Source organism: Podarcis erhardii, assembly GCF_964252035.2.
Source record: "Podarcis erhardii genome assembly, chromosome: 5".
NCBI classification, from domain to species: Eukaryota; Metazoa; Chordata; class Lepidosauria; order Squamata; family Lacertidae; genus Podarcis; species Podarcis erhardii.
In genome coordinates this window covers 62672775-62689487 of record NC_138509.1, presented here as the reverse complement: position 1 = coordinate 62689487, position 16713 = coordinate 62672775, and the positions used below count along the sequence as shown (strand labels likewise).

Here is a 16713-nt window from a genome sequence, read left to right as displayed (position 1 = left end):
AAATTAACTTCCCTCCTCTGTCATTCAGATAGCGATTCATGCATGTATTCTAAATGCCCGAGACAACGTAGATCAGGGCATGGATTCCCTCAATTTTTCACAACCATCATGTTCTTTTACAGGAAAGCACCAAATTTACATCAGGCACGGACTAAAACATGGTGATCATGCTATGGAGGCATGTGGAATAAGTCATGTTTCCAGTGTACTCCATTCAATTCTCTTTCTTACCCTGGTTTTGCATGTTTCTCTCCTCGCAGAGTTATAGTTCCCAGCAACTTTAGCAAATTACAGTGCCCAGAATTCTTTCAGGGAAAGAATGTGCTCTGAATGTGCTTTAAATGTATAGTGTATACACAGCCTTATGGTTTAGGTACCCAGTGGAGAGAGTTCTCACTGGCAAGAGCATTACACAAAGCTTTTGCCCTCACATGCGATATCTGAGCTCACTGGAGAAAGAACCGCGGTTCTCAAGGATCTGGTTTTAGTGTTTTGATTAATACTGGAGACCCTGCAGCTTCTCTACAGAACTTGCTAGGTAGATGTTATTTAGACCACGTAATAAATTAGTGAGGTGGCTGCGCTGTCTCTACACAAACAACATAGTGTCTGGAAAGATCGTCACTCATTGCACACATGTTTAGGAATCCCCTTTGTTTGTCTTATTTAGATGGGAAATTAGAGGTTAATAGAGCTTTTTACAATGTCTCCTATGTAATTAGAATGTCTGGGCACCCAGCAATTTCTAGAAAGTTGTAGAAAGGGTTTCTTGCTTGATTTGACTTTTGCACAGGGTGTAAATGTTAAACAGGATGGTGGAATGAATGTGGCTGCTCATTCTGCCAGGTTCTCCATGAATTGGGAGGCATAATGCCAAATGGCTTTCCTAAGACAATTGATTGTTTTCAGGAAAAGGGCCCAGTCTTTGCCTTTACCGAACCATCGGATACCTCCTGTATTTTGGGAAACTGCCATTCATTTCTGAAACTGTAATCAGCTGCTTATATTCAAATCAAGATGAACTAAGTTGTTCCTGCTTTGAAGTTCCTTGTATGGTTCATCTGAGCTCATGGCTGAGAGATTCACTCATTTATTAGGATACAGCAGAGCTATTTTACATTAGCAATACTGCCCATCAAATCTGGCAAAAGGCTTGTATTTACTTACTTTATTTTATCCCACCCATCTCTGAGTTGCTCAGAGTAGCATACATGGTTCCCTTGTGCGCACTATCTCTCACATGACAGCCCTGTGAGATAGGTTAGCCTTAGGCTAAGAAATAACAATTTGTCCAAGGGCATCCAGGACATTAATCCAAGCGATATCTGCATCATACTATTAGGACGGTTTCCTTGGGGGGGGGTGAAGGCTGTATGCCTCAAACCCTTCTAATTCCTGGATCCAGCATGGATTCAATTCCTGCAATAGCCAGGCTAGCTTCCTGGTGAGTTAATGGTCCTCTAAGTATGGACCATTAAGGTAACAAATGAAGTGGCTGTGTGCTAGACAACAAATGGGTGGGTCCGCCTCCCACAATTTGCTAGTAGTTAGAAATACAAAGGCAGAGTTGGTGCATGTGAAGTAGAAGCTAGAAGCAGGTGAGAGACAGAACCATGCCCGATTTCTGCTGTAATCCAAGTCTGTGACCAAGTAAGGCCTTCTTGGTGTGTTGATGCCGTGAACCTCTACATCAGGTTGTACATATGTGTAAATAAACCATATACAGTGGTACTTCGGGTTAAATACGCTTCAGGTTACATATGCTTCAGGTTACAGACTCCGCTAACCCAGAAATAGTACCTTGGGTTAAGAAATTGTGCTCCGGCAGCGTGGCAGCAGCAGGAGGCCCCATTAGCTAAAGTGGTGCTTCAGGTTAAGAACAGTTTCAGGTTAAGTACGGACCTCCGGAGCAAATTAAGTACTTAACCTGAGGTACCACTGTATTATTACAACACCACAGTTTCTGCTGTCCCTTATTCAAAGCATCTGGAACCCCTGGAATCTCAGAGATTTGTTTGGTGTGCAACACTACATTTCAAGCACTATCATACCTCATTCCCCCAAAGAATCATGGGAATGATAGGGTGCTGGGTATTGTTAGGAGACCACTGTTTCCCTTACAGACCTACAGTTCCCAGAGTTCCTTAGCAAGAACTCTTAAACCGCTCTGAGAATTGTTGTTTGAGGGGATAGGGAGGGCTCTCCTAAACTCTCAGCAACCTGAACAAACTCCAGCTCCCAGGATTCTGGCTCAGATCATTTTTAAAGAGCAATTGCATTGGTGCATTCCTGGTCCCCTCCCACGTGGGTTACAAGAGTGAGTGGGAGAGTGGTGATTAGCAGCCACGGGATCATAAGACGTATCTGACTCCACTGCAGGGCTGTGGTGCAACAGCTGGGCAAACAAGGGGATGTGAGAGGCTCTCCTGAACATCCCCTCTTTTTCACAGCCATGAATGTTAAAATTGGTATAATAGTGCTTTAAATGTACCGTACGGATGTGGCCAGGCTTTAAACCTGTGTGACAGTCCAACCACAACCCCACACTGGAAATGGCCTGTTTCATTGTGGGGGCTCTGGAATTTCCCTCTCTCTCTCAGTTCATTTTTCAAATTGTTAAATAAGCTTGAGTCAGCACAGTTCTGCCTTTGTTTCCCTGAAAGCCAGCATGATGAAAGAAAAAGATTTGGGGGAAATGTATGCCATTCTGTAACTTGCACATTTTAATTCTAGATTTGAAGACACTGGCGTTTCTCCAGGAAGCATTTTCTGATGGCACTCCTAGCTACAGCAGAGACAAAGATGGCTCTGCGGAGACCAGGCACATTGGCATTCATCCTGATCAGGATCTGAGTTCTGCTGTAGAGAAACAACAGTGACTCAGTAGACATCTGCAGAGCAAAACTTGAGCGATGGTCAGGAATAATTTCTTGTTCTAGAGGTGCAGCTCCTCCTCAAGACCTCTGCTAAGGGTGGAGACAGCCTCCCCAAAGCTCGCCTGAAAGATGAACGATGGCACCTGGATCACCCTTAGTCCGGCAGAGTTTGCTCAGCTCCAGCAGTATTCTGAGTGTAAGTACTGTCCCTCTCTCAGCTCAAATGCTTGTCATTTCGGTGTGGGTTATTTATGCCAGCATTAGCACAACAGCTTCCAGCACGTGGTGAATAAGATGCATGCGATCCTTGTCCTTTCTTTCACAGGAAGGATACAATTAATTTGTACTGTGATGTGTCATTCTGTGAGATATGCCACAATAACTTAAGCACAGAACATCCAAGAACATACAATAAGATCTTTTAAAACCCGGAGATGTAAATTTAAGTCCTGGCTACATGGGGAGTGTTTGAGGGCGGGGTGTCATCAAATACAGGGCATTGGGCTCATTCCCCCACCGTGAACCACCTGCAGTCCATCCTGGAAGCCTGTTGGTCTGCAGAACAGGCAGGGATAGTAGTGAGGGATTCATGTGGGTTTGAAAGGGTGGTGTGTTCCACACAAGGGAAGAATCTGCAAAGCTGTATTTAATGTGATACTTTCATTTTTCAAGTACTGCTCCCAGCATTGAAGTGCCAAAATGAGAGCCTGAGAAGCTCTTAATTCCAAAGGTGGTTTCCCCCCACCCCATTACTAAGCGCTTAGGCTTTAGCAAAATTCACAGCAGAAAGAAATGATAAAGCTAGTGTATGCAGGTCAATAACTTGGTGCGCTCTCTCGGGTTTTCTCTTCCACAAAGATCTGGCCTCTGGAAGAGAAGTGTTCCTGCTGCAAAGGCCTAAGATATCATTTTGATACTCCTGTGTGGTAGGGCTCCGCGATGCTACCATGAAATGTGTCAGTTTTCATGGGGACACGTATGTAAGAGGGCTCAACTCTGTATTTGGAAATAGCAAACACCCAGGGTGGAATTCGAAGGAACGCGGGCGCTGTGGGTCAAACCACTGAGCCTAGGGCTTGCCAATCAGAAAGTCAGCGATTCATATCCCCATGATGGGGTGAGCTCCCATTGCTGGGTCCCTGCTCCTGCCAGCCTAGCAGTTCAAAAGCACATTAAAGTGCAAGTAGATAAATAGGTACTCCGGTGGGAAGATAAATAGCGTTTCCGTTTGCTGCTCTGGTTTCCCAGAAGCGGCTTAGTCATGCTGGCCACGTGACCCGGAAAAACTGTCTGCAGACAAATGCCAGCTCCCTCGGCCTATAGAGCCAGATGAGCATGCAACCCCAGAGTCGTCCGCGACTGGACCTAACGGTCAGGGGTACTTTTACCTTTACCTTTAGGGTGGAATTCAGTGCTGCGCTCTTGCAATTGCTCTGTCTGTGAAAGCATATCAGCTTGCTGGGCAGCAGGACCCCCCTCTGCTCTCCCCATGTACTATTCTGGGGGTTCTTCCAACACCCTGAGGCAATTGGGAGGGTAAAGGGGGAGGAGAGAGGGGAAACCCTCATTACTGATGACGTTGATTATGTGAAGCCCACCCCAGGTCTCAAAAACCATGTCTCGTTTTTTTTCCACAGCATAAATTTTGCACTTTCCCACCAAAGCCTCATCCCTTGCATTCCACCACCAGACCTAAAGGATAGTTTTTCCAATGCCTTCTCAAGCAGATTTCTATCATGGAGGAAACGAGAAGGCTTTTTAAAAATTGTTTGTGCCTGCGGATCCATTCACATTACCCTTTTTAATTTATTTTTTTCTATCCAGGCTAACAAACATGCTTAAAGTGTGCTTGGGGTGAAGTGGTCCAATGATAAAATGCTGCATCTGTGTCTCAGCACATGAACGCAACACTTGCCAAGTATGAATCTGTACAGCTATTGACCCATGGAAAAAATGCAGCTCAGCCAGGTGCCTGCCTGGTGTCTTCTGGGCTACGTCTGCCGGGATTTTCTTCTGTTCTTATAATGTGAATGACCACACGGCCCTCATCGGTTGAAGTGGGAGAAGAGAGAACACCTAGAGAACAGATTAAGGGGCAGCTCCACATCCAAATGGGCTGGCAGTGCAATTTGTGGGGGAAGGAGGAATATTAGTCTCAATACGGACTAGTCAAAGTCTAAGTCAATGGGGCCAGCACTAAAGAGGCAGCCCTTCAGCGTGTCCACACATACAACAATCTTCTCTGCTTGTGGTTGGTGGATATACTTCCACATTGGAAGCCTGGGGAATAAGGATGCACAGAACAATTTCTTCCCACTGACCTTATTGCTCCAAATGTAATCCTTCTGAGACTCTAGCCCAAACACTGTGATATTCATGACCACTTTAAGAGATGGGATCTTGAACGTTTGATATGAGCAGTCCCGTTAGTTTATTTTTAGTAGCCCTTTTTAGGCATCTGAAAGCAGATTCCCTTCTTTTAAGCATTTTCCTCTGGTATTTCAGTCGATGTTGATCCTCTGGGGCTGACTTCCTAATCCAGGGCAGCTGAGCTGTGAGCCTGCTGGGATGTTTCACCTCCTGGAGCTCTGAGACCCCAGGAAGGGAGATTAAAAAAAGAAACTGGCTTCCATCACGACTTCTTACGAAAGAACCCTTCTCAAATATTTTAGTGGCAGAAATAATGGATGATAGCGATCACAACCTGCTAAATTAATGCTGTTCTTTGCGCCGGGAGAGCATGGGGAGCTAAGCTGCTTTCAAGTCACATCACTCAGTGGTTCAGACAGGAAGTGCTACAGTGAAAATGCTTCTATCCCATGACAGATGCAAGTTTCCAGTCATTGAAGGAGGAAAATTCAGCATGCCAGTGAACAATTAATTTTTGCGCACAAGTTTTAAAATGGGTGGAAAGGGCGTTTAGGCTCCATACACGCCATACATTTATATCACATCTCCCCACACTTGAGAATTCTCAGAGCTCCGCTATGTTATGGGTGCTGGGAATTCTAGTTCTGTGAAAGATTAATTACAGATCCCAGGAGGGAGATGTGTTTTAAATATGCTTAAAATGTATGGTGTGGGTGTGTGGGTGTTGTTTTTATTTTTTAAAAATATATTTTTATTAAAGATTTCTTAGATTACAAAAATACTTGCGTTGTCTCTTTTTTCAAGCTGTGTTTTCTACAGATCAGTTTCATTTGTTGTGAGACATTAGTATTAGATTAGGAAGAAAAGAGGGGGGAAGAAGGGGAAGGGAATTAGGAAACACTGGCCTGCGAGCGCTCCAATTGGAGAGCAGCCTTTACCAAAGGTGTCATGGACTTTGAAGACACTCAAACTCAGGACAAAAGGGAGACAAGTGCTAAGAGGAAGACACATTTGGCAAACACTCACCTTGATTAACTCCCGCGCGGAAACCTATGTCCCCACTGCGGAAGGATGTGTGGAGCCAGAATTGGCCTCCACAGTCACTTACAGACTCACTGTTCAGACCGTGTTCATGAAAGACAAGCTTACTCGGCTATGAGTGATCACCGAAGAAGAAGAAGAAGAAGAAGAAGAAGAAGAAGAAAGCAGAAGAGAAGCAATAGCAGTGAGGAGTGGTGGTGGTGAGGAAATGGTGTCCCAAACAGGGCCTTGTGTGCTGTGGATCCGCTGCTGCATGAATGGCACTATCTTGGGAAAGATTAACCCACCCTAAAGCAGCTGCTCTGAGATCCTTAGTCTCATGTTTATTTTCCTGTATGTGTATATATTCCCCTGGTACACCTTAAGATAGACGACTGTTGGGAATGGGGTGTGGAAGAAGCCATGCCTAATAAGAACCCTACCAGAGGGCACTCTTATTAAGCATCCACCCAACCAAGTTACCTATGTGAAGCCTGCAAGACCATCTTGGCTGTGAGGCCTGGAAGTCCTGCTCCCTGCCTTGCAGGCCTTTTCCCACCTGGCCTGGGAGGGTGGGGCCATGACTGACTCCAGCTACAAAAGCTGCTGAAGAGGACAGAGACCATCTTGGCTGCGATGCATGCATGTGTTGCAGTAGCAGTCAGCATCTGAGAAGATGAAGGAGAGGACAGAGGGTGAAGAAAGCTGTGAGTGGAAGGAGACCCTTTTCTCAACCTTTGGGACCCCCTGGGAAATTCAGCAAAACTGCTGTACCTGGAATTTGATGTGGATAGTGCAGCTGAATGGGACATAGTACCATCCACCTTGGGCCTGCCCATAAAAAGCAAGTCTAAAGTGAGAGACTACGGTGATGTTTGCTGTTTCCAGGAACCCTCCTTGTCATGAGACTTTTGTGGGAGAGCTGAGGGTTTGTTTGGGCCCTGGTTAAGAATCCAGAGGCTGAGGTGGTGTGTGTTCCCTACACAATACTAGGGTCAAATATTTGACATTGCAACTCTGATATATCTTCTGCTTCAAAGGAAATATTTGGGGTGTTGTAAATATAACGTTTAGGGCGCTCTACTCATTGCAGGTTCTTTAATAATTTGAAAATAAAGCAGGATGGATTTTCATGAAATTTTAGAGCCCGCCATGACTTTTACAACATCATTTTGCCCAAGGTGTCGGCATGGTCATATATAAGCATTCATAAGTTTGGCAAGCTGCAGTTACCTTTTGAAGAAACAGATGACATCGTCAGACTTCTATGTAATTAATGATATTCATGGTATTGGCATTAACTTTCTCCTTCTAGATTCCACAAAGAAACTGAAAGATGTTTTGGAAGAGTTCCATGGAGATGGTATCCTAGCAAAATATAATCCAGAACAGGTAAGAAAGCTTGCTGTAAATGTATTCCTAAATTCTATATCGAATCAACACCAGTAGTCTTGTTGGTCCATTTGAACAAAATGCACACCTTCGGTCAAATAACGCCATTTGTTAGGATCAACCATGTGACATTTTGAGCAATGCACAACTCCTTCTCAGGCAAGATGTTTAAAAAGGCTGGTGTTGATTTACTGTTATTAATAGTATTACTTATATATTGTCTCTCTCTCTCTCTCTCTCTCTCTCTCTCTCTCTCTCTCTTTTTCTTTGTTAAATTTGTAAATAAAAAAGTAATTGAAAAAAATAAAGGTGCAAATATATTATTTATCACATCACAGTTTCCAGAAGGGTAGTCATGTTTGTTTCTATTGGTTTTACATATCATTTTCCTCTGAGCTCATTCTTCTACATTCCCCATATGCATATATATTCTTGCCAATTCAGGATTATACTTCATACATCTGATAAAATGGACTGTGAGCTTATGCCATAATAAATGTCCCATTGCACTTAGGGCAGTCATTGCCTATACCTACTTCCCAGCAGCCCTAGGTGCAACCTGAAGCCTTCATAGAATGTAACCAAGCTTCATTGGCTGTCTTCTTCCACATTCTGTTTTGAGACCGTGACCCGTTGCAGATTGCATCGCTTCACCAAGGACTAGCCTTTTCCGCATCCATCCATCCATTCCTTACTCTGTTTACTATCTAGCCCAATGAAGAGTTCTGGAAAACTCAAATGCTCATGGCATTTTGGTTGATGTAATAAAGGCTTTGTCCTAAATATGGATTTTTTGAAGATCTGAAGATGCATTCTGATAATAGCGTAAAAAGAGAAATGGAATAACAGTAACTGAGAGTTGCCTGTATCATCAGTTTCTAAGAATTTGCAATTTCATTGTTTATGAACAAAGGTACCAGCATGAATGAATATAGCTGCACATAAGTATTTTGATTTTCTAATCTGAAATTAGAATTCTCTAACTTGGGGGGAGCATAAAGTATACACACGTGTGTTTTCATTGGCTTAAAGTGGGTAATATTACTACTTTCCCTTTTCCCCCTCCTAAAACTAACTTTGAACAAGTTGAGCAGAAAACATTTTCAGTCCTCACTGCATTTGCCCCCATGTTGAAAGTGTTGTTCCTCAGATTCTCTGGGGGTTATTCCTCCGTATTTTAAGGAGAAATTAGGATAGTTCCTTTTCTGATACATATTTTTTAGAGAGGTGGAGAAACGTTTCCAAAGAGCAACAGATCTGAAGGCCTATGTTCTCTCTCCTAGGAAAAGCAGATTAGTAAGAACAATAAAAGTGGGTTGTCCCCACTTCCACGCTAAGAGAAGGAAATAGCTGCGGCGCTATTCAAGAAGAACACAAAAGGCTCCAAAACCTTAGAATATCAAATGAAATTAAATAAGAAACGGGCACAAAGAGCTTGTGAGGGAATTCTTGACATGCAAAGTAATTACGAGGACAAGCCAACAAAAGAAATGGCAAGAATTGCAATTGTGCTCCCTCTTAGGAAGAGTGCTTGCTAGGCACTTAGGAGGGAACAGGACAAGTGCTGTGTTGTGGGTGGCCGTAAGTGGGCCGCACTGCTTTCTACTGAGAGCACATTGCTGTGGTTTGTGCCCCACAGCAGGAGATATTACTGTGATTATTCCCATTGCACAAAGCAGCCAATGTAGGTATAATTCATTATTACCCGCTCTGAGAAATTACTGCATTTGCCATTGGGTTTAATGACTAATTACCTTTTAAAACCGCTTTAAAGAACAGAGTTGCTTTCCAGCAGAGGCTGCGGAGGAAGCTGCCCATAAAGGAGCGAGTTGGGGATGGGGGGGGGGTTATTTTCCTACAGTCCTTTTGTGCCGTTTAGCTTTTATTTGTTTAATGGTACTCCTACTACTTTATCCCTGCAGTAATAACATATGGAGAGGGGGTTGTTGCGATAACCCCCTGCTCCAAATTATACCACTGCAGCCACCCCACTTCCTACCTGACTTGGGAAAAGCCAGGGTGGAATTGTTATTTCCTGCTCTTTGAGGGGATATCCCATCATTTCCTCAGACAGTCGCTTGCCTGTAGCGATGGCAACGTAGCAATCGCTGTGAGCAGAAATCAAGGATCTGTACAGATGTGTCGGGAATCAGGAGTGGGCGGGAGCTTTTCGGCTCTAACAGTGAACTTGCCTCCTCCTCACCTCTCAATCGTACATCCTCTAATGACACGTATAACAGTTTCCAGATAAATTTATTAAGTACCTTTAAACCGTTTGCTCCTCCCTTTCTCCCACATTTCAGGTGGGCTGTCCACTTTTTTTCCTTTAAAGAACCTTAAATGTTGGTGTGCTCAGGTCTGGCACTATGCTTCCAAAATAAAATAAAAATCTACTAGGTTTGTATTTATTGGTCAGTTTTCCACCCAAAGGCCTTTGAGATGACTTAGAAGATAAAAAAAATTAAAAACCAAGCAACAGAGCAGCCTACTAATACAAGTATAACTACATAGGAGCTAGAATACTAAAAGCAAATCACTCGATGACAAAGGCCAAGCAGAATATAGACTAACCCACCTGACTGGATGCCTGCAGCCTAACCTTCTTTTAGAACAAGTCTAGAGATGAGAAGAAAGGTAGGCATGACTCGTGTGTGATTGCCATTCCCTGTCTCTCCATCTGAGTCAGCCTGTCAGAGAGGGGTCAGGAAGGAGAGTCTAAGGCAGGGGTGGCCAATATGATACTTTCCAGATGTTGAGGACTACAGCCCCCTAAATGGCCTCGGCCCAGTATACCTGAAGGAACGTCTCCACCCCCATCATTCTGCCTGGACACTGGGGTCCAGCGCCGAGGGCCTTCTGGCGGTTCCCTCGCTGTGAGAAGTGAAGCTACAGGGAACCAGGCAGAGGGCCTTCTTGGTAGTGGCGCCCACCCTGTGGAACGCCCTCCCATCAGATGTCAAGGAAATAAACAACCATCTAACTTTTAGAAGACATATGAAGGCAACCCTGTTTAGGGAAGTTTTTAATGTTTGATGTTTTATCGTGTTTTTAATAATGGTATAAATAATAAATTATTATTATTAGCCTTCCCATAACCAATGGGGTGGCTGTGGTGAGTGGTGTTGTCATCCCAAGCATCTTGTTGTCTATCCCTGGTCTTAGGGTTCAGTAGGGTGTGGGATGTACACACCCTGCACAATAGCTGCAGATTTGTATTGAGCAATTTCATCTAGCCATAAGAACATAAGGGGAGCCCTGCTGGTTCAGACCGTAAGGCTCATATAGTCTACAGTGGCCAACCAGATGCCTGTTAGAAGCCCTCAGTGCAGCATCATTCTAGCAACCATCATGATTAAAAGCATAAGTGTTGTATCCCATATTGAAGGTAACATTACCAAGAATGCACTTTTTCAGTATCTCCAGCATCTGTTATTGCACGGTGTAGAATTGGACCCAGAGGGATTTAAACCATAAAGTTCTGGTCTGTTAAGTTCCCTTAGGCTGCAGTCCTCAAGATGCTTTGCTGGAAATGAGCACCTCTGAACACAGTGGAACGTCTTTCTGAGTAAACACACAAGATTACCTTGTAAATGACCTTGGGCATTGTGCTCGCTTAGCCCAAGCAACCTCACAGGATTTTTGTGAGAATGAAATGCTACGTTTGTGATACTTTGTACCCTGTACTTCTTGGAGGAAGTTCCAAATACAAGGACAAGAAAGAAAAATAATGAATAAATGAAGCAATCTTTCATTTAATCCTTTAAATAGTTCTTGAATAATCCTTGAAGTTGAATCCTGACAAGACAGAAGTACTGTTTTTGGGGGACAGGGGGCGGGCTGGTGTGGAGGACTCCCTGGTCCTGAATAGGGTAACTGTGCCCCTGAAGGACCAGGTGCGCAGCCTGGGAGTCATTTTGGACTCACAGCTGTCCATGGAGGCGCAGGTCAATTCTGTATCCAGGGCAGCTGTCTACCAACTCCACCTGGTACGCAGGCTGAGACCCTACCTACCTGCTGACTGTCTCGCCAGAGTGGTGCATGCTCTAGTTATCTCCCACTTGGACTACTGCAATGCGCTCTATGTGGGGCTACCTTTGAAGGTGACTCGGAAACTACAACTAATCCAGAATGCGGCAGCTAGACTGGTGACTGGGGGCGGCCGCCGAGACCACATAACACCGGTCTTGAAAGACCTACATTGGCTCCCAGTACGTTTCCGAGCACAATTCAAAGTGCTGGTGTTGACCTTTAAAGCCATAAACGGCCTCGGCTCAGTATACCTGAAGGAGTGTCTCCACCCCCATCGTTCTGCCTGGACGCTGAGTTCCAGCGCCGAGGACATTCTGGCGGTTCCCTCATTGCGAGAAGCAAAGCTACAGGGAACCAGGCAGAGGGCCTTCTCAGTAGTGGCGCCCGCCCTGTGGAATGCCCTCCCATCAGATGTCAAAGCGATAAATATCTACCTGACATTCAGAAGACATCTTAAGGCAGCCCTGTTCAGGGAAGTTTTTAATCTGTGATATTTTAGTGTATTTTTTGTTTCTATGGAAGCCGCCCAGAGTGGCTGGGGAAACCCAGCCAGATGGGCGGGGTACAAATAATAAATTATTATTATTATTATTATTATTATTATTATTATTATTATTATTTATTGCAAAAACTCTGCCTGTTCTCTTATGTCAAAAATTTACATTTCAGGGATAAAATTTTCACAAGCCTTTTCTCTAGCATGTAAACAGTTCCATCTGCTGGGAAATTTTGAGCATGCTTTTAAAATGCAAGGTTTTTAAAAATTATGGATTTCCCCCAAGTGTGTTCTAAAATAGTACAGTCGTGGGAAGGACTGTAGCACATACCATCTTGAAAGTTTGGTTTGCCTTTGTCCAGCAGAATAGCTGTTTCTGTTCCTCCTGCTCTTCGGTCCTTCTTCACTGAACTTTGCTTTGTCTTTTTTCCGCTCTTCCTCTCCTCAGAAACAAGACACTCTGAACCAAGTAAGACTTGCTTTCCATACTCTAGCTCTCACATGTGGTGTTTACATGTTGCCTTGCATGTTTGCTTCTGCTTAAACTGACCCCCCCCCCCCAAAAAAAGAAATAGGATCAAAGTTATGACTTGCAGTTTCAATCAGTATTCTACAAAAATCAGAAAACCTCAGTGCCTCTTCTGTATCCTTAGGGAGTCAGTGTTGAGAGGACTTAAACATGCAGAAAAATGTCAGAATAGTGAACCAATGTCCTAATTCTCACATCATCTTGCTGGCCCAAGTAAGACTAATTCAGCCAGCTAGCCCTGGTGATTATCTAATGCTTATTAGATGAATTTCCCCTAAATTGATTTCTGAACTTTGAATTTTATTGTTATTCATGTTTTTATACTGTATTTTATGCTGCTTTTACAGTTAAGTGTTTTAAATTTGTTGTTAGCTGCCCTGAGCCCAGTTTTTGAACCAAGAAGGGCAGGATATAAATAAAAAAATTATTATTATTATTATTATTATTATTATTATTATTATTATTATTATCTGCATCCTCTGAGCCTCATCTAGTCCTACCCTCTGCAATGCAGCAATCCTGCCCACAGCCATTCCTGTGTGGCCTTGAACCACCTACCTTCTGCTTAGCAGCCGGACCCATTGACCCATTGGGCCACAGGAAAGGCAGCTTGTGCTGAGCATGCCATCCTCCATTGCAGTGTAAACTCCTGGGACTCAACTAGACAGCTGTAAATAAAGCGTTTAAAGTGTGTTTTAAGTGCAATATACAATGTGGCACTAAGATGGCGATGGTGAGCCCTATGGAAAATTCAATATATTTTTAAAAACACTTAAAAAGAAGAAGCATTTTCAGAATGTTTTTTAATATGTTTGTAGATTCCATCCTGAAGAGCTTTAGCTGCATTTCCTATTTAGGTGTCGCTGCTGCCACCCCACATAAGCTTATAGTCCAGTATGCGCCTCTGCTTTCAATGTGTGTGAAAAGTGCACCTCTGCCTTTTCCTGTGTGGCATGTTCTCCTGCGCCTCTGCTTCGGGGGGCGGGGGAGGTGGAGAGAGAGCTTTCTAATTTTATATTAGTGCTATATGTCATTTTGCAGTTCCTCTGTATACTTTTAGATTAGCCTTCTCCTACTTGGACTACAACTCCCATCAGCCCTGGCATCATGAGGCTGATGGGACTTCTAGTTGCATCTGGAGGGCACCAGGCTGAGGAAGGCTTCTTTATAGATATATCTGTTATATATCTGTTATGTGAAAAGCTTCAAACAGAGCTCAGTGCATTCCTACTGCATATAATGTGGCGCTGTGTGTGTTTACAATCTGATCTGTTTCTATCTCTGGTGTGTTGGGGTAGTTTGGATTGCACAGGGCACGAGATGTGGGGGAGAGGATACATTTTATGAGCATCCAGAGATCCAGGGGGCCCAATCCCTAACCTTGCAAGCCTAGTTGATGGGGTGGGGAAGGCTGAACTGTACTTTATAGTGAGGTAGGAGAGCTGAAAATAATATTGCCAATATATTTCACATCTGGCAACCAATGCGCCCCTTTGGTTTCCGATAGTACATGGGTAGATGAATCTTAAAAGCCTGGGACAGAAATTTTCAAAGCCCTCTAATGTGTTGTATATTTTGCTCTAGGAGACTTAGTTTGGTCAAAATACACTTCCAGAGTTAACGCTAAATACATTACTTCTGGTAAATGAGTGACCACAAAAAAAATTGTGTTCCAGGTTTTTTAGACTTGTCTACTCACGTACTGGGACATGGGTGGTGCTGTGGGTTAAACCACAGAGCCTAGGACTTGCCGATCAGAAGGTCGGCGGTTTGAATCCCCACGACGGGGTGAGCTCCTGTTGCTCGGTCCCTGCTCCTGCCAACCTAGCAGTTTGAAAGCACGTTAAAGTGCTCTGGCAGGAAGGTAAACGGTGTTTCCGTGTGCTGCTCTGGTTCGCCAGAAGCGGCTTAGTCATGCTGGCCACGTGACCCGGAAGCTGTCTGCAGACAAACGCCGGCTCCCTCGGCCTAGAGAGCGAGATGAGCGCCGCAACCCCAGAGTTGGTCATGACTGGACCTAATGGTCAGGGGTCCCTTTACCTTTACTCATGTACTATCTGAAAGCAAAGGGGTGCATTGGTTGCCAGATGTGAATTGTTTTCCAGCTCTCCGATCCCACTTTTATGTTTGAGGATAGTTGTGAATGCATATTTCCTTGTATCTATGTACCTATTGTCCATATATTGTGATATTTGCTGGAGCTATTCTGAAATAACGTTAGAATAGAATAAGCAATATTTTGAACAGTCAGTTGCTGGCCAAGGTTCTTCTCTAGAATAGTGTGTGTGTGTGTGTGTGCTTATGCAGTTAAAATTTGTTGTCTGAGAGAAAGAGATTCGTGCTTCCTTATATGGCATGCTCCCTCAAGAACTACCAGTCCCAGAGTTCCTGGTGCATGGGAAGGAGGGGGTACAGCTGGTGGGAGGAACAAAGTACTATAATAGGGATACAGATCCCAGGGGCAGTAGGAGCCAGTGCTGCTGGCAGGATTTACTGGCTCAACTATATTTGTGAGTAAATGCCACGCAGCAACTTCGTCTATCAAGTTCAAACTTGCAAGTTAAATTGACTTTAGAAAGTTAATCCATGATTTTTCAATGAAAAGAGCCAGAAATATAAAGCTTTAACTTGAACTAGTCTATTTATAAAATGTTTTCATCCATTAGAATCAAAATATATCAAGAGGATAATACCGTTATCAGGGCCAACCAAAAAGATACAAAATAATCAGAAACTTCATAGGACTGTTCATCAGGCTTGACATTATGTTTAACAAAAATAGCAAAAAGGGGAGTGGGATTGGAGGGCATGTTTCAGAAACAAGGTGTAATTTCAGAAATGCAGAAAATGTAATTTAATAATTAATACAGTAACTTATCTTTCATGACTCATGAGATTGTATAGGACAGGTGCGTGATGGGGGAGGGGGGAGTGTGTTACGTATTACAAGTTTTTATCAAAACAAAACAAATTCCTTCCAGTAGCACCTTAAAGACCAACTAAGTCAGTTCTTGGTATGAGCTTTCGTGTGCATGCACACTTCTTCAGATACACTGAAACAGAAGTTTCCAGACCCTTCTATATAGTGAGAAGGTGGGGAGGGGTATTACTCAGAAGGGTGGTGGGAATGGGTGATTGGCAGATAGCTGTGATGAGCCTGTTGATGACTCTTAACGACTGCAGTAGGTCTTACAGGAAAAAGCAAGGGGTGAAAAGGTGAAAAATGGCTTTGTCATGTATAATGAGATAAGAATCCAAGGTCTTTGTTCAGACCAGGTTTTTCCATGGTTTTGAGTTTGGTGATAAGTTGTAATTCAGCAGCTTCTCTTTCCAGTCTATTTCTGAAATTCCTTTGTAGTAAAACAGCTACTTTGAGATCTTGTATAGAATGTCCTGGGAGATTGAAATGTTCTCCTACTGGTTTCTCTGTCTTGTGATTCCTGATGTCCGATTTATGTCCGTTTATTCTTTGGCGTAAGGTCTGGCCTGTTTGTCCAATATAGAGAGCTGAAGGACACTTTTGGCATTTTATGGCATACACAATGTTAGACGATGAGCAATTAAATAGTCCCGAGATGGTATGTGTGATGTTGTTGGGGCCAGTAATGGTGTTGTCCGGGTGTATGTGGCAGCAAAGTTGGCATCTGGGTTTATTGCAGGCTCTGGTGCCAGTGTCCGTGTTAGGTCTGGTTGTAGTATTATTGTGGGTTAGGAGTTGTTTAAGACTGGGTGGCTGTCTGTAGGCAATGAAAGGTCTTCCTCCCAGAGCTTGAGAAAGAGAACTGTCATTGTCCAGGTGAGGTTGTAGATCTCTGATGATGCGTTGTACTGTTTTAACTTGGGAGCTGTATGTGATGACTAGAGGTGTTCTGTTATTTTCTTTTTTGGGTCTGTCTTGCAGCAAGTTCTCTCTGGGTATCAGTCTGGCTCTGTTGATCTGTTGTCTAACTTCATCTGTTGGGTATTTTAGTTCTAAAAAGGTTTGCTGTAGATCTCTTAGG

The 16713-nt window shown here is 43.7% G+C and overlaps 2 protein-coding genes across 2 annotated transcripts in view; one reads left to right on the top strand and one right to left on the bottom strand.

Moving 5' to 3' along the window:
* The window catches only part of SENP2 (SUMO specific peptidase 2), a 303654-nt gene that overhangs the window by 17335 nt on the left and 269606 nt on the right, over positions 1 to 16713 (bottom strand). The gene's annotated exons all lie outside the window — the stretch shown is intronic.
* DGKG (diacylglycerol kinase gamma) overlaps positions 1 to 16713 on the top strand; it is a 119248-nt gene that overhangs the window by 22429 nt on the left and 80106 nt on the right. The window contains 3 exon segments of the mRNA XM_081863510.1: positions 2734 to 3072; positions 7582 to 7658; positions 12632 to 12652. Of these exon segments, the coding sequence (XP_081719636.1) occupies positions 3006 to 3072; positions 7582 to 7658; positions 12632 to 12652 (165 nt within the window). The 5' untranslated portion in view covers positions 2734 to 3005.